Genomic DNA, 18,777 nt, shown 5'->3' with positions numbered 1-18,777 from the left:
GCAGAAAAAAAGTCCACCAGTAAAGGTCGACACAGGTCAGATGCCAAAAACGATATTCTACGCTCGCGCTGAGTATTTCTAAAGGTCACTCTGCATGGTGTGTATGGATTTACACCCATCTGTGCGTGCTTTTTCACCGAGCGTACAGAAGCTCTCCACATTACAAGTCCTTTTCCTTCCTTGTGTACAGGAAATAATTGATCATCCAATTTCAGCTGAACAGTTGTTTGATTTTTGAAATCTTAATGTTTTATAATGTATCCACCACAAGTGCTCGCTATTATCACATGGAAGTATTCAGTGTTTGCACTCTATGCAAGACTTATCTTTACTTGCGGACAATGGAACAGATGGTGTGAGAGAAGGATTTGTCATGCATGGTTGTCCAGGGCCAGACTCTTTCTGTGCACTTTTTGGCAGGACTTTATATGTGTTTCATGCTGTATTTGCTGAGTGCTTAACAGAGGTGTAGGGTACTGCTGTGGTGCTGGCTCAGACTGAGTCACCCCCATCCTATACGTCCCACTCCAAAACCATTCTTATAGATAATCCTGTGCGCTTCATTGTCCAACGGATAGTCAGCGAAGATGTTTATGGTTCACATTCTGTAAAACAGAGCATTCATACAGATTCATGCAAGCAAAGAGAATTTCTGTCACCAATTATTCTGTCAGCTATTTTTGCAGATGATTTTTTTTAATCTTAAGAAAGTCAGAAAAAAGTGAAAAATGTCCATCACTGTAGTGGTGAACCAGCAAATGTTTGGCATTTTTCCTTCATACATGTATTAAACAATTCATGGTTTTAGCAGCACTGCAACCAGTACTGAAGACAAAGGTTTACTAGTATATCTACAATTACTACACATGCTTTGTGTTCTATTTAGGTGACGTGTCAGGTGAGCTCAAGGGAGCCCTAGTCAAGTGTCACATTAATGTAGATTTAAATTAATTATCCTTGTACTATTCCATTAAAACGCATGTCAGTCTGGACCTCTCTGACGTTTCCATCACAAGTTAAAGGCATGAGGAGAATCATGCTCCTGCAGCAGTTATGTTATTGGGCCGTTCTGTCGACTGTGTCAAAAGAAATGTGGACATAGCCTCTGTGTCACCCTGTGCTAATACAGAGATTTCCACAGGAGGTGTGTTGCCTGCAGCATCGTCTCTCCTCCACTTTAATATCCTGAGTGCTGTAATCTGCTCACCACGTCTGACCCACTGCATGTCACTCTCACTACTTACCCTCCCCCGTAACTCCCCAAAATCCCCTACATCACATTTATGTAACCCCACCCCTTAACTCAGTGCTCAGAGCCTATACCTGCAACCTGCGAGGTCGGCCTGTCTGAGATCATAATGCATCACTTTGCAGCGCGCCTGTGGTCCCCTTTTTATTTATTGATCATCTCTTTCCTATTAAAACATCCAACAGCTTCCCCCGTTTGGAAAGCCCAGGGAAACGTTTGCACTGTTGAAAAATAAACAGTGCACATCAATGCGTACACTGAGCCCATTCTGGGGATGAGATGCTTTGTTGACTGATTGTCCAGCCTGTGGAAGTGCTCCCTAGTGTCTTGGCTTGAGGTCTGCCTGATAAAGCATATTATTATCTAGCTGCTTTTGCACTCAGACCACAACATTTCATTTCTGATACCGCATTTGCAATACATGGATGTGTTGCTTATTTTCTCCCCCTCAGTTTTAATCAAGCAAGCACAACTATAAAGCTTAAAGTTATTCATTCACTCGATGCGGAGACTGTCCCTCCCCTTTACCTGTAACTGGCCCTTTGTTTACTGACAGTTGCTTGCTATCTGGTATCAGTGGGTGATGTCATCACACCATTTGGTCAGGTAACGTCAGTGCTGTTTATTTTGTCTCGTAGAACCGAAACTGTGGTGGCCTTGTTTAGCTAAGCTGCAGGGGGAGGGAAGAGGGTCAGAGCTCTCTGATACTGTGTTTACACTTGATTCATGCTATTCTCTCTCTCTCTCGCTCTCTCTCTCTCGCTCTCTCTCTCTCTCTCTAGGGCAAAAGCCTTATTTTTGGCCCAGCTTTATTTGTCATTGCCTCGGTCAAAGACAGCTAAAATCCCAGATTACTTCTAGCATATTTCCTATTAGACCAGAACAAAAAAGCATTAATTACAGGAAATCCACAGGCAGTGTTACCCACTGTATATATTAAATCCAAAGACGATAGTAAGAGCCCCCCAAAAGGGCATAATATACTCCACTGTGTCATTTATGTTTGGTTCTTTGAAATCATATGATAACAAAATGGAGTGGCAATGTTTTCCAGTGTTTCATTCAGGGATGAATCATTACCCCGCTGAAATAAGATGAGAAGCTCAGTTGCAGGCGATCTGATGCATCCTCTTGACATTTGAAACGCCTTAAAGCTGCTCGAGGGGCATGTGTGTGTGGGCTTGTGCTCGTGTTGCCTCAGAAACGATGGATGCAGATACATTAGGTTAGCATTGGTGTGTATGGTTGACTGGCCGATGCTACGCACTGCCAACCTGAAAGTTGTAATTTTATAACCCCTGTGGAAAGCACAGGACTACTGTGCAACGACACACGGTCATTACACTTCTCTCTCCACCAAACATATGGCCATTGGGAACAGCAATGGAGCAATCCCAGATTGGGAAGTTGCCTAACATAATAAATATTCCCGATAATCATTAACATTTACAACACAGCAGATGTTACATTGTCCTCAATGAACGAGTGTGTTGTACAAAAGCCTATCTCAAATTTGAACCAGATAGTGGAAAATTAGGAACAGGTCTACTAACCATCTGTTCCAGCGAGGTTTCGCTTGCCTCTGCAGTCGAATGTTTGCTTGGGGAGACAGAGGGTAAAGAGAGCTGCTTTGGCAGGTACACCATTGTTTACCCAAGAGACCCAGCTGAAGCACCATCAAATAGTGTCTGAGTGTAGATTAAAACAAATTCTCTGACACATACTGCTCCATTTCAAAAAGCAGTATGGTCACAGTCAACAAAAGCAAGATTAAACATAGAATATGGCTGCTCTTGTTAAAAGAATTGAATTGCAATAGGTCCCACTTATCCCTAAGAATAACAGCAAAATTTATTTTACAAAGCCTTTTGAAAATCACATCTCTCTGCAAAATGCCACTGATTGAGCTCCAAAATACTGACAAAAAAGAATAAAAATGTTTCACTAGGGAAATAAACAAGAAGCTAATGGGTGGGTTTTGTGTGTGTGGATGAGACAGAAGATGTGAACTCCCCCTCAACACCCCATGTGTGGTCATGAATAGGGGAGCATGGAGGCCTGTGCCATTGCCGTGGGAACTGGGACTACATTAAACAGTCATTATCCCGAGTGGCTCAAGCTGGGTTTTATCTACCAGCATCCCACTTAAGTAACAATGGAGTAACTAATGTATATCGTACATGAGGAGATGATGTGTCTTCATGTGATGCATGCACTTGGAAATGTGTTTATACCAAAATATGCCGGATTTATCCACTTGAATGACAAAGTGAGATGTCATAGGTTTGATTTAGTGCCCAAGTTGGACAGAAGCAGGAAATCTTCCCAGTCTACAGGAAGTAACAAGTGCTCGATCAAGTGAGAATGAAAACTCTTCACTCTCTGTGACCCTAAAAGCCACTGAGAAGACAACATTTAGGTCCAGAAGGGTGCAGTTTAATGACATCACACTGCACATTTTCTGGGTTTTGAAGTCTTCAAACTTCAAACAGTGATGTCTCGCTGCCATTTGGGACTGACAGTGTGCCAAGTTGCCTGGTGCTGCTTTAAATAGACATTAATGAGTGCCTCTTCTAAAATATGCATCGAGTCCTATTTAATCTTTGCCTTCCTCACACTGCAGCAGCTAGAGGTGAATTATTCTGAACTTTATTTGACTCAGGCACAAATGGTTTTCTCTTGGATGAGCATGGCTCAAGTAATGGTAAACGAGCCAATAATTGTCTTTTGAAATATTGCTGGTTGTTGGCCAGTTCTGCTGAGAAAAAAAGGACAATGGTGTTATATTGCAAGACGAGCTGCCAAATGGCTGTTGTTTTATGGAAAAGAAGCTTCTTAGGCTTTAGAGGATGGCGCCCTGGTTTTCAATTTAGGGTTTTATGGTGTTGTTATTGTTTTATATGTAGAGCAAGGTCTGGTTTTACATTGTACTGAACAAAATCTGGGAACAAACAGATGGATGAATGTAGTATAGTTGGTGTTAAAACTTTAATTTGATGTTTTTTTCACTGCAGCAGAGACAAAAAGCAAATATTAAATGTTAATGCAATGTTCCTCATTCATTTTTGATTTGTTACAGAAAGGAATCAAGCTTGTTTTTCACATTCGTGTTTGTCTTCCCAAGTGGGTAATAATATTTCTGATTGATTTGCACACATGCACACTTCAGCATTTGTGATCAGAACTCCTTGCAGTGAAGATTTTCCCGCTGGTCTCTTTTCCTGGATATTGTCCACACACCATTGGAGGGCTGTTTGACTGAATGCTGTTATTTGGTGCAGCATGCCGCGAACAATGTCCAACGTGCCATATGCAAACAGCACAAAGCACATGCTTTTCCTTGCTGCCTGACAGGCCAGATCTTCTTACAGTTGAATATTCTGTGAACAGCTCTGTGCCAAGGCCTTGCTAACAGTGCATTGCCAGACGGTACAGCAGCTGTCTTAATAGTGCCCTTTATGTCCCCTTTGATCCAAGTCAGCTCACCTGGTCTGAATCAAACCACTCTTCTTTTTTTATATACTGCCAGTTGGGCATACTTTCTGCCTTGTTTGTTTGTCTTATTGCTTTTCCTTCCACAAATAGAGCTCCTCTCTTTACTGGCAACTCTCAAGGCAGTGTCTAGCCTCAGGTGTATTAGAGCATGACTGTCCCCCCAGTCACACTCTTGTCAGTGTGAGAACAAAGCAGCAGCAGCACAAACGACAACGGCAGCCAGCCTCAAACCCACAGCACACCTACAAATCTCCCTAAAGCTCCGCCTTCCTCTTTGTCTCCCTCTCCCTCTCGCCAGTTCTGCATCTCCACTATCTTTTTTTCTCCCCCTGTTTTCCCTGCTCTGTTTCTGCACCGCTTGCTCTCATAACTCTCACGAAATCTACCTTCTTAATGCCTCTTGTATGTATGTGGCTTTACTCTTCTATGGCTCTGCCGCTCTGTGGTGTACTCTGTAATTACAGCTCTACTGTGTGCTCAGCCAAGGACTCCTTCAGTCCTTGAGTGAAAGGGGTCCCCGTGGGCGCCTCTGGTCCTTCACGGAGGGGATTTGGGCTCTGTGGCTGTGTAATTATGCCTATTCCTCTGGTTTCCATTTGCCTGAGCTTCTGTTTATTTGGTTCAATCTGAGTGGGGAGCATCAGACTCAAAGGAGGAAGGGCAGAGCGAGGGAGGGAGGGGCTGCAGCTTTTCTTACAGCCAGCCCCTGCCAGTATTGTTTTAGCATTCAAGTGGGTGAGGTCTGGCCAGGTACATGCGTATGAGTTTTTACAGCAAACACAGCCCCCACTTCCCTCACATTTAAGATTAAACTTTAACTAGTGTTGTCACACAGTAAATTGTGTTTGCTGTTTCAAAAATATCATACTATAGCTGCCACAACTGGTAATCTAAGCTGTGATAAAATGGAGTCGAGCATTGCCCTGAGGTGCACAAGGACACAGGTGTTTCTCAAGGTACAGATGACAAGGTTGCCAGTCCTCCCTGTCAAACTGTATTAGTAAATCAATCTGTCATCGTCAAATCCCCCAAGTTTAAATCTCTATAGAGAGAGTCTTGCTGATGTGGCCAGAAGGAAATGAAAGATGATGTGCACTCAGTAACTTCAAAAGGTTGTCACTTTGTTTTTTTATATGATTTGATGGAGGCTGTACTTGAGTGAAAGTTTATAACAATGGGCAGAAATTGCCTTTCTCTCGTAATGCACTGCTTTCCAGCATAAACCATTCAACTTGAGAGAAGTGCACCCGCCATGAAAGATGGAAAGAAGTACATTGTTCATCTTAATGGACTTCTAGCCAGAGTGTGCGCCAACTACTTCCTCTCTTGGTGCATGTATTGTGCCCTGGTGTCCTTCAGCCGACTGCCTACTGTTTTTGTTAGAAAAATCTTCATAAAAGTCGCGACTGCTGTTTAGACAGTTTGACAGCCTGCCTGCATAGACCTCCTCCTCCTCTGTGCTTCAGATTCCTGTACAGTTGAAGATGGACTACATCAGATATTACATTCAGTGGGTGTATACATAAATGGATCTCTCTCACATATTCTTACACATTTTAAAGCCCCCTGTGGAAACTTTATCTCTTAACGCAGCCATTATCCATCATTGTGATGCAGTTACTCAGTGTTAAAGAGCCGCTCTGTTTGTGGCGTATGTGTGTATGCCCCAGCCCTCCACTTGAGGCCACAACATATTTTCTCTCCGTTTATGACTTGATTCACTGGTGGCTTTATGAGTCAGGTGTGATTAACTGAGGAATTTCTGTCTTTCTTCCTGTGGGTCCTCTCCTATCCATAGGAGATAATTATAGCAGTGGCTGGTTGTAAATACGAGCCCAGCCAGGGGTTGTCGGACCAGGAAATGGGACATCACCAGACTTCACCTGGAAAGGAGCATAAATCAGAGCCTGAGATAACAAAGATGTGTCGAAGACAACAGGATGCAGGAGCCCTGCAGCAGCCCCAACGACACATCTGTTCAGGCTGCAGTTTAGTTCAGACCTCAGATCAGGTGTAAATGAAAGTTGTTTGTTTTGCACTCAACACTCAGAGTAAAGGAACAAAGACGGGCAAGAGCAGAGAGTGTTGTGGATAATAAGAGCAGCAACAATTATTTTCAATATTAATTGGCATGTTGATTTTTTGTGATCATTCGATTATTTAGTCCATAGAATGTCATAGCATAGTCAAAAAAGCTGCACTGACCAAAGATCAAGTAATTACTTGACCAAAGTTGTTGCGAGTTCATTGTTCATTCTCAATCAGCTAATTTTCCACCATTAGATAGAAGCAGGCAAGTCGAAAGGAACGGCTAACCAGGATGTAAACATGAAATATGTCACATTGAGAGCCAATGAGCATGAGAAAGAAGGGAGGGTGACACTTGAATTTAACAAGAGGTCAACATATGCATGAAAGACTAAAACACAAGAAGCTACTTGACCTTTTTTCTTGCCACCAAACTCCTCACAGGCTTAGCTAGTAGGGGAGAGGGGCATAATTGCTGCTTTTCTTTATATAGCTAATGTGTGTGTTCTCATTGTTTTGAGCGCTTACATTGGACTCTACATTGTTTCTTTTAATAGGAGCTCCGGGCAGTCAATGAAGTATTTGTGAGTAAAAGGTAATTAAAATTACAATGGGCCAGCCAGTGTACTGCTGGGTAGGTGGAGGGGAGCACAGCAGACGATGACTTGGCTCTAACTCACTACCCTTGTACTCATTCATTAGTGATGCATTGGTTCTTGCTCGGTCCTTCCATCTCATCAGAAACAGTACCCTCGTGGACAAAGACAGGGTTGTATAGATGTGCCCATTATGTTAATAACTCTCCCAGCTTTTACACACAACCACCACCATGTATCCTTTACACTGATGTATTGGGAACAGACATAGCCTCTGTAGCAAAGGAGGGGGGCTGAATCCATGAGTTTGATTCCGAGTGTTGTGTGCGTGCATGTACTACCTAGGAGGCTGAATTGACTCCTTGACTTTCAGTGCATGTACTTGCTATTGACTGGAGTTCTTTGCTTGGCCTTGGACACTTGTTAATCGTAATTAAATGTTTTTCCTTTTTTCTTTGTCTGTCTGTTACTTCTAGCTGGCAATGGACAGATGGTAGAGATGGACTCCAGTAAGTCTGGCTTCGTGGGATCACAAGTGGAACTGCGCTGCATTTTCATCAACAGTAACCCGCCAGTCAAGATCTCTCAAGTCACATGGCAGAAGCTCCTCAACGGCACCAAACAGAATGTGGCCATAGCCAACCCGGCCCTTGGCGTGTCTGTTCTTCCGCCCTTCAAAGAGCGGGTCAGCTTCAAGCAGGCAGCGGTTCGTCATCGTACACCCTCGTTGGAGGACACCACCATCCAGTTCTCCAACCTGAAGCTGTCTGATGAAGCTGCCTACATCTGCGAGTATACCACATTTCCCGCTGGCAACCGGGAGAACACGGTCAACCTCACTGTATTTGGTAAGAACTTCTATTGAAATGTTGGCCATTATCAGTAATTTTAACTCTGTTTTGAAGCCACAACGTCTGTACATTTCAGCAAAAACAAAGTTTCCTTATTCAGATGTAAATCTTAGTCAGCTAACTCAAATTCTTTTTGTTCTTTGTCTGATTTATTTCTATTCTATAATCATTAGTTGCACTTACAGCATATATGAATATATTAATGACTTTCCACCTTGTCAAATCTGGAAGTTACTAACTTTAACAGCTTGACCCTTTTCAAGTTGGATCAGCATTTTCAGAACATTTCATTGATGATAATTATATTCCAAAAATGTTGCTTTCCTGTGAAAGAATGTATCTCCAAAATATGAACTATTAATGAGGAGAGAAAACAGCCAAGTACCCTGTCTCCGCTTTGTGATGATTTTCCATAATCAAATGGGGTTTTAAAATGTTCATTTAGCTTAAGAAGTAGGATAATGCTCCCAGTCCATAAATTAATACTTAATCCTTCAGTTTGTTTGAAAAATTCTAAATCACCAAATGCAAAGTTTTCAGAAATAGGATTTCTTTGTGAAATCAGAAAATGAATCTACATTCAATGGCATAACTTGATTACTTTGGTGCCAGTGTTTCCATATACCTTGATTTGTAACTTATAGTTTTAAAAACAATCAATTATCCAAATGGTGTAGAACAAAGATGGATCAGAACAAATTGCATAATTGTTGCAATGAATCAAGTATGTGTTAATATGTTATATGAGCCAAGAAAACTGAACAGAATATCAGATTCTACATCTTAACATCAGTTAAGGAGTTATTTCCTTGAACATGTTATTGATGGCCTGGTGATAAACCTGTTACCTCTTTGACTTTGGGCAGAAAAAGAACATTTTTCTGAATCAGATAACACAGGGTCAAACTGACATCTTCCTTCTTAGTGAAAGGCTAAGAGAAAACACTTTTACTGCTCTGCTGTTCTACATTACACTGCCACAGGCTTAGTTGTAAACTAGGTTAAGTTCCTTTGGAACACCTCAAACCAGATGCCCTGTCTCTACTTGCTAAAACTGCTGTTCCTACCACATTGTTTACAGTTAAAACTCCCAGTCCATAATTGGTAAACAGCAGCGCCAACCGTCACATGATGGGTCTACAAGGATCTCAGTCCATGGAGGACCTTATTGTTGAATATACTTCACAGTTAAAAAAGCATTGAATAAAAATCATGATATAATGATTGGGGTGATGTTCATTTAACACCAATCCCATACTGGCCTATATGTTGCTTTTTTTTTTTTTTTTTTGGGGGGGGGGGGGGTTGTTTTTTGTTTGTTAAATAGGAAGCTGCTGCAGAGAGCAGTGAATAAAAATGGCAGGTAAGAAGGAAATCAATAAGGCCACTTCACAGTGTATAATTTGGATAGAATCATCTCATCTTGTGGATAAAAAGTGCCAGAGATGTAGTTTATCTTGGAAAGAGGCAGCTTTGAAAAGGTTGTGCACTGACTCTGATTAGAGATCTAATTAGAAATTAAGTGTTGGTGTTTTCCATTAAGTCTCAGTAAAGAAAAAGCCTAAGTGGTCCCTGTTGCTAGAGCGTCTTGTCAGCTGAGTCCCCATTTTGTGTCACTGAGCCTCCGAGGTCTTTTTAGGCTTGTGCGGCTCAGTGAACATCAGGAACCTGTGTGCAGATAACCAACCAGCAGCGTTCAAAGAGGCCTCTTCATGGCCTATCTCTATCAGCCGTGCATTCGCTCAAGCTCAAGCCTGCCTTTTGATGTACTAAGAGTATATTGCTAATTGGCAACTCACAAAGGATTTAAATTGGATGACTGTGCATTTGGGTAGGCAAGTGGGTTCTGCATCTGTGAGAGCTTTGACAAGTGCTTCGGCTTTAAGGTGGGAAAGAAGCAAAACTTTGGCTGATTTGAGTTGCAACACTGTTTTCACCTCTTATCTTCTTTGTTTAATTTACTTCAAAGCTGATTTTAGGTGAAGCAGACAAAATTAGACACTAGAATGAGATGGAAACTGAAAGGAAAAACAACAGCTCTCTCTTCAATGAGCTTTGAGTACTAACATTTCAGCAATTTTTATTGATTTTATCCTTTCTCCCCAACAGCCCGACCAATGACACGTATGAGATTGACAACGCCCACGATTGTAGCAAGGGCTCCGAAACGCAAGATGACTGTTGCCACTTGTGAATCAGCCAACGGGAAGCCCCCAAGTGTGATCAAATGGGAAACCAGGTTGAAGGGCGAAGCCACTTTCCAGGAGACTCGCAACCAAAACGGGACGGTGACAGTACGGAGCAACTACGTGGTGATGCCGAGTCGCGAGACCCACAAACAGAAGCTTACATGTATCGTGACGTACCGAAACGAAAAGATCACAGACAGTGTGGTGCTCAACGTGCAGTGTAAGAATCTGCTCCCTTAAAGCTCCTGTATTAAGGCCTCATTCTTATTTTTAATGAGCAGGTTGGTTTTAGCTTATTCTCACCTGGATTTCATGTAGCCATGCCCTCAAAAGCTGTTGTTTTCCTCTGCAGGAGTAAACCGATCACCACAGCTTACAGTAAACGATGTAGTCACGGCAAACACAGCTCAGAAATTCTTCCAGTTATACAAAGTCAATAGAAAAAAGCATTCATGAGCTGCTCAGTATGCACCAGACTTGGAACCAGATTAATAAAATGCTACTTTGAAAAAAAGTTATATTTTCAGAAAGATTTTTTATTTTTTTTTTGGGAAAATTATGAAAACGAATAAAAACAAACACAGTGAATTAGTATAAATGATTAGAAAAACATCACTGAAACATTTTTTCTTCTCAAAGTATGTAGGAGTTCACTCCGTGTTAGTAAGATTTGATTCTTCTATACACCTGTTTTACAGGTATGTGTTAGATTATACTATTAATATACTACTTTTTTATGATATTTAACCCTATGTACTGTAATCTAGAAATGTAGCATAGCTAAAACTGTTAAAAGTCTGCAGAAATTGTTTATATTTTCAGCAATAGTTAAGTTGCAATAACAAGGATACAACAGCATGTTTGGATTATGTTGCCGAGGGATGAACTGACTTGAGCTTGCCTCCTTTGCAGATGAACCTGAGGTGAAGATCGAGGGCTTTGATGGAAACTGGTACCTGAACCGTCAGAATGTCCAGCTGACCTGCAGGGCTGATGCTAACCCCCCTGTCACGATCTACCAGTGGAAACTGTGAGTCTGACTAAACCCTAACAAAACCCCTTAAGGCTCAGAAGACAACAGCATGGCTCTGTGTGTTGTTTCTCTCATGTTAAGTTTCTGGCTGAAGAAAAGGGGCTCGCTAAAGCACAGCAAGGCAATTCTGCAATTCTATAGAGTGGCTTAGTTGAATCCAGTCTGCTCTTTTCTAACTTCTCATTTGTTTTTCAAACTAACATTTGTTTCAAGGCACAAAAATATATATAAATGTGTGTGTGTGTGTGTGTGTGTGTGTGTGATAAAACACAGAGATAAAAGCACATCAACTTCCTTCATCCTCACCAGAAATGTGTCTCCGTTTATTTGCTTGTTTATAAAACGTGTAATGAAGATAAGACTTGGACCTGAGGCAGAGCACAATGGCTCTATTACCGCAGCAACACACACCACTATCTGCCTGATGGTCACAGATACTGGGAGATAAATGCAAACAGAACCTGGTTTGCTTTGCTTTTAGGGTTTTGCTTTGAAGTCTGAGGACCAACCCGCAGGTAGAGGGGGTAAGAAAGCAGCATTGTTAGTGCTGTTGTGTTCTCTGGAGGGCACAGGAGGCAGCGGTTTGCCCCTGACACACAGTGGAGGGGGGTGAAACTGATCGCTGGAGTAGGAGCTATGGATTAGGCAGGCATACCGCAGGGCTGACATCAGTGTTTTCGCCTCAGAGACTATCACTGCAAATACATGAACAGGATGAGAAACAAACATGCTTTCAAGGCCTCTGGTTACGGCCAAATAACCACGGGTTTGATCCGCTTTGAGCATCGGCATGAAAGTTGGTCATATGGAAATGATGTAGTTTAAATATAAGCACTGAGACATGGAAGGAGAAAAAAAACTAGAATGCAGAAATGTTTGATGTAATTTGGACACTCGTTATTGCATTTTGATGTCGGATGCAAAATTTAAAAAGAACAAAAGAAAAGTCTGCGCAGCTCTCGGAATATAAAGCAACTTTTCTGAGCGTATCACGGTTTAAAATGAACGTATTCTAGGCTAAAATTGAGAGATAAATGTAGCAATTTGTCCTGTAATTGCTATGTGAGGGCTGGTTTGAGAAATATGTCACTGGACTTGAGTGGATGTGGATTAATAGACCAGTGTGCCCTCATTGTATCTACTCTACGTGGCACTGTTGGATTTTAATGAGGCATGGGGAGTTTTTTTTCCCCCCTTTTTTTTTCTTATGCATAGATTCAGCTCTCAGGGCAGAAACGCTGATATACACACAGCAGCAAAAGAAGATGACGAGATGGAGAAGATTTGACCTGTTTGGGTTTTTTCCTAACAGAGGCAAAGGGAGATTTAGGGAGATAGGGGAAGATAGGGAGAGAGGAGAAGGAGGGTGAGGAGATGTGATCTAGAAAGACGAGGGCACTGTGCTGACAGATAGGAGGGGACGGCCATTGCTGCACTGAAAATGAGATGCCAAATCTGTTGTGAAGGTTCCCCTGGGCTCCACTGTGGAGGTCAGCACAAGGCTGTGACGGAAGGATCCGGAACAGGCCGGCAGGATTGCGTCACACACACACACGAGAGGTGTAGCCAAATCCAATAAATATTAATGCCATTGATACAGATCCACATTTTTTCTGCAGATAATCAATTGTATGTAGTATTTATCTTATTCAGTGAGGTCATAGGTCATTTATTATGGCAGCTATAATTTAGAGAAAATATTTATTTGTACCATCTGCATTCACATTTTTTTTCTTTCTATCTTTTCCTGCATTGTGTGGGGTTTGCAGAAAGCCTTGGCATGTACACAAAAACATATTTTTTTTCTTCTTAGAGCACAATGCCACAGCTATTTCTCAAAATGGGTTAATGTGCAGCTGCACTGAAATAGCAGAGAATCGACCGAACAGAAGGATACGCCCCTATTTCAACTTCATTGTTTGCTCTATGAAACGTTTGTTTGTAAGGCATTCTTAAGTCACCATGCTCATTTGTTCAGTCTGTTTTAAGTGCATTATGTAGTTTTCACTGGGCTCATTTCGTTAGAATAGTTAAGTGGGGAAAGAAAGGGCTGACGAGTTGTTGATTATCACGTGTGCTAAGATTTCAGGCTTCGCATTTTCTTTTCTTTTTTTCCCCCCAAAATCTGTTTTTTCAGCACACGCATCGTCTTTCTCCACGATCCACTTTGAGTTACTCAAAGATATGATATCCTATAAACAAAAAAGTAGTATTATTTTTATTACTGCATTTTGCAGTGTGATTATCTCGAACTCCCCTCAAATGAGCTAGCTTACTTATCTCTATTGTGAAAATGTGATTGTGTTATTCATGCCAGTGAAAGGCCAACGTCAGTGAACTGTTTGTGGATAAAACTCACAGATTACTTAATGTCTCTTTAAATGACATTTAAATTAGGTGTATCGTAAAATGTCCTCACTGCAGGATGTAGAAACGCAGCCAGTCCTGCCGCCACTAAAGCTATGAATGGCTGATGCCCCTTTTTATTAAGCATAATCACTTAAGTATTGCTAATGTGTAAGAACACTTTCAGGCCAAAGAAACAGATGGACATCATCCTTTATTGCTAATTAATGTTAGTTAGTTTTAAGTTCAGAGGACGGTCTTAATTTCTTCTTCGTAATAAATAGAATCTCCTCTAATCTCTTGCCAATGTGAATTGCTTCACTTGTACATAATTATAAATAGCAATAAAGTTTCACATTTCTGGCCTTTAAAACACGACAAGAGAGACTTTATTTATCCCACACTGAGGAAATGTACTTGTTACAGCAACAGAGGAGACAGAAGAGGTGCAGAAATAAAGTGTCACTAGCAAAATTAGTGCAAAAACAAGGTATATCACAAAATATAAAAATAAATGCAAATATAAAAATATGAGAGAGAGAAAAAATATGTGTATATATCAAATATGTACATGTGTGTATTGCACAGGATATTGCGAATGTTGCACAGTAGTAAGAAAAACAGAAAATACACCTACAGTATGTTGTTCTGCATTCAAGTTTAAAGCTGCCTCCACACAGTCATGCATATTTATCTTGAAATCAGGATGGCACATTAATGTGCAATGTCTTCTGCTCATCCAACTCTCCTCACACCCACACCTTGCACTCACACATCACATACATGCATGCACACGAGCAGGCCAGCCAGGCACCAAAGAATCTGCATCACTTTCAAGCGGTTTGTTAGCCTTTCATTTCGCTGCCCCTCAGGCTCCACACACACGCACATTCAGATGTCTCATACAAATGCAGACGTCGCGGCAAAATCTGTGGTGAATCGCAGTTTGCCAGCCTTTCATTTCTGCAGCAAATCAATTGGGCTTTGCAGAACTCAGCATTTGATAGAGGCTCACAAGGTAACTGATTATTGAATCGTGACATACTGTATTGAAAGTTGTTTGCGGCTCCATTGCAAACGCGTCGCCAAAATGCCATATGAAAAACAACTCGACCATAGCTCTTTCTATTACTTTGTCCTGAACTATGGGCGCTTTTTTTGCTGAGAAAAAAACAACTCTTTTCTTCTTTTTTCTTCTTACTGACTTGTCCTGAAAATCTGCTCCATAGAAAGCATGTAACGACATATGGATGAGCTGTATGTAACTGACATTTTATGATAGATTAATTAACAAATATCTCGTCACTGGGTACTCTACCCCACCCTCCGTCAGTGAAGAGCCTTGTTGAAAGCCTGTTTAGTGCAGCTCAAGTGCTTGATGTGTGGCCATTGTTAGTGTGAGACCTAATTTTGTTGCCTCTCTGTAATGTCATTTTATTTTTCTCTCGCTGTAATAAATGGAGCATTACATTGTTTTTAATGTTCTCGCACAACAGCGGATCTCAAAGTGTCTCTCCAACAGAGAGCAAAGCCCAGGAGTGGGGGGGGGAGTGGGAAGTCTATGCAGCATCCTTATTGTGTAAAGGAACCAAAACTGCCGCCAATACCCATCAGCTCACCGCAGTCAGACCGGAGAGCTATTTGATATTATCACAGTCGTGCTTGTAGCTCTCCTTAAGCTACATCCATTCAGAGCAGCTGTTGGAGCTGATCGAGGGGAAGGCGACGGGAAACAGCTAATTGTCATGTAATTTGATACCTTTTTCAGCCTCCGGGCTCCATGAAAAGTCTCAAGATAATAGAATGTAGGGTTGGTGTGCTCATGATCCGTGACCTCAAAGCGTGCTGACCTGATCAAAGGACATGAGCAAGTCTGAACGCAGCAGAGATAGCGAACCATGAAGACAAACACCTCAGGCAGGAGAAACGGGCTCCAGTTCTCATTGACAGCACAGCATTTGGTAGATTCTGCATTTATCGCTTGATCAGCTGTCTCTCTTGACAGCTCCCCCGAGTTTTGAGTTTAGCCATGTGAGCCGTGCCGTAGTTGAGGAAAGAAGCCCCCCTCGCCGTCCCTATCCTCTTCCTACCACGGTCTGTTTTGTATTCCACATGCCAAAAAAGCCTGTGTCCTCAGGCATCAACTATGTCTTACCTGTTTGGACCTGCTGGGATTCCCTGTCCTCATAATTTTGTTTGGACTTGATGGATGATGGCTGAAATATAGCGCTGTCAAATATTTCGGGTATTTATCTCACCCTGACACACACATCCAGGTTTGTTTGGCACTAGAGACTGTATTTTTCACGCGCTTTGAATTGCTTTGCTGCTCTTGGGAGAGGGATTTTTTTCCTGCTGCAGTCTGGTGTAATTCTGCCTTTTTTATGGTGTCTGTATTATTGCCTCTCTCTCTCACCACAGCTTAAACGGCTCCCTGCCCAGCAATGTTGAGATCAAGAACAACACCCTGTTCTTCAAGGGGCCCGTCAGCTACGACCTGGCTGGCACGTACGTCTGTGACGCAACCAACAGCATCGGCACTCGCACTGGCATCGTGGACGTCAACATCACAGGTAGGTTGACAAAGGCGGTCGCTTCCGTTCTCTTTCTCTTCATTAACTCCGGCATGGCTTTCATCAATACAGTACCCTGCTAAAAAAAAATTGTCAGGGACCATCAGCCTCCCCACATGAAACGCAAACACCCATGCACGTGCACGACCAGCTGATTTTAACAGATTGCCATTGTGGTGTTGGCGCTGGATGCGCGGCTCCCTGCTGCACTGTGTTGCAAGTTAGATTAAGGAGAAAAAGCCTCTATGTTTGTCTATCAGAGCTCCACACACACTGTGAGAACGCAACAGCAACCCCCTCCCACCCTGCCCCATTACGCATCCAAGCACATGTGTGGGAGCGTTATAAAGCAGGTCTATTATCAGCGCCTAAAATAACATCAAGGCAAATGGGGGTTTGAGGTGAGGGTACTGTATTGATCATAGTTTGCTCGCATCACGCTCACATTTCTCCGAACAGCCCGTGCCTCTTCTGTAGTTGAGCTCTGCGTTCGTTCTTTCGTCTCTTCTGTCTTCTGGGGAAAACAAAATGCTGAACAAAACTGATTCAGTTCCCTTGCCTTCCACATAATTGTTGGCACACACGAACTGTGGTTCCTCTGGGTTCTCATCCATAGGGGATGATATTTTGCACTCAAAGCCTTTGCTACAATATATACCAGATCTGACTTTGCTATACGTACTACAAATGTGGGAATCTTCTCCTATTGGTACCAGCTGTGTGTGCGGTATTGGGAGACTGTCACAGTTTTGCTCTGGTCAGACTGGAAAGACTTTTTCCCTTTACTCTTCGCGCTGCTTGGTTTCTGGGAAGCGGGGGTGTTCTAACTTGCATTGCTTTGCATGTTGACTCATGTTGTGTTTCTGGGAACGCTATGCTTGGTGTGAAGTGAACAGCTGTGCCTTACAGTATCGTTGCATTTTTTTTTTTTCTGTTTCCTCTCTTTCAGTGTGTTATTCTCCACTGTAAGGGTAATGCTAGGACAAAGGAGCTTTGTAAGATGTGATGTCATTACCTGCATTATCAGAGTAGGCTGGTTAGCAGTGTGATCAATCTTAAGGGGAGCATGAACAGCCCTTATTTTATAAATCAGGAAAGTGAGGAAGTAATATGCTGTCAGGAAATCACCCTGCACCAGCTTGTATTGAGTAATTGTGTTCCAAAGAGTTTGCACTGTTTGGTTTAAAGTACTGTATCCCTTTGGAAAGGCAAAACAAAGGCACCAAAGTCATTTTCTATTTCTGCATTTTCATTGATTGCTTAAATTAACAAACCACATTGCTATTGTCCCAGTAGTCTCCCTGTTTATTTTCATCATTTGTCCATATAATTTTATTCAGTGAGTGAGGTGAACAATGCGTGGGTACATAATGCGAGCACATTCGGTTTCAATTTGTCTGCATACAAAATTTGACTCCATGTGTTTCTTCTTGTTTTTTTAACAGGTAGAGGCATGTCAAGTTTTGCATATTGTTCAGCAGCAGGTTAAAGGACCTTTAATTATTGATTTTGAAGCTGTGGAAACACTCTTGGTTCTCAGTGGGAGGTACATTTAGTAATCCCATATTATTCTGAGATGTCACTCTTCCTGTAGCTGAAAGAAATCCATGTTTGATATTTTGAGTTATACTAAGTGCCATCATGACAACATATATCCACAATATTAAATGTCATAAGGCACTCGTAGTGGCCTGTTTGCTCCCTCTGTAGGAATAAGCTGGTCTGATGGTAGCTGCAAGTGTTGTTCTACATGTTGTTAGATGGCAAAAGTCCTGAATATCTGTTTAGGATACATTCCCAAAGGGTCCCGTGCAAGCCTTTTAAAGCACGTTGCCAGTTCCCATAGTAACAGTGACAAGTTAAAGAGAGAAGAACGAGCCTCCGCTCCAACATGGCGGCCAGTCAAATTGCAGAAGTTCAAAAACAACTCTAGTTGACTATCAAACATGCAGAGCGCAGCAATGTGTCCAAACAGGGACAGAGCTGTCTTGCCCTTGTGTCTCATGCAGGTGGAACATGGATACGTTACAGCTGGTTCATACAATGTTTCTGCTTTAGCTGCTCTGTGCTGATGTTGTGAAATACTAGCTCACTCCTGTCTTCATGGGGGTTGTCAGCACAATCTCCTGCACTACCGTGGAACACCACGACGGATTTGTGTGAAAGAAATCCTTCTGTTTAGAAGGCATTTCATAGCTTATGGTAGAGTGTCTATCTGATGCGATGACACGAATAATAAACTGTTGGTGATGAACTTGAGGGTGGGCACGGCATTTATTGAAGTGCTCTGTGAAGCTTTGGCATTGGTTGAGGATAATGAACCGATGATGGAGGTAAAGAAGTACGCTGATGCTTCATTAACTTCAAACAGCATCTTTGTGCTTCCCAACAGCCTCAAACAAGCACGGCATGGCAGG

At 42.1% G+C, this 18,777-nt stretch overlaps 1 protein-coding gene across 3 annotated transcripts in view; it reads left to right on the top strand.

Moving 5' to 3' along the window:
- The window catches only part of nectin1b (nectin cell adhesion molecule 1b), a 138,903-nt gene that overhangs the window by 40,979 nt on the left and 79,147 nt on the right, over window positions 1-18,777 (top strand). For 2 of the 3 annotated variants that reach the window (XM_070829840.1, XM_070829841.1), the window contains exons 2-5: window positions 7,845-8,216; window positions 10,329-10,628; window positions 11,321-11,438; window positions 16,209-16,360. In XM_070829840.1, coding sequence (XP_070685941.1) covers window positions 7,845-8,216; window positions 10,329-10,628; window positions 11,321-11,438; window positions 16,209-16,360 — 942 coding nt within the window. Of the gene's footprint in view, window positions 1-1,825; window positions 1,851-7,844; window positions 8,217-10,328; window positions 10,629-11,320; window positions 11,439-16,208; window positions 16,361-18,777 lie in introns of those variants that run through there. The other variant, XM_070829842.1, reaches the window with a different exon arrangement.

Source organism: Pempheris klunzingeri, chromosome 4 (assembly GCF_042242105.1).
Source record: "Pempheris klunzingeri isolate RE-2024b chromosome 4, fPemKlu1.hap1, whole genome shotgun sequence".
Classification (NCBI taxonomy): domain Eukaryota; kingdom Metazoa; phylum Chordata; class Actinopteri; order Acropomatiformes; family Pempheridae; genus Pempheris; species Pempheris klunzingeri.
This window is presented reverse-complemented; position numbering and strand designations above follow the sequence as displayed.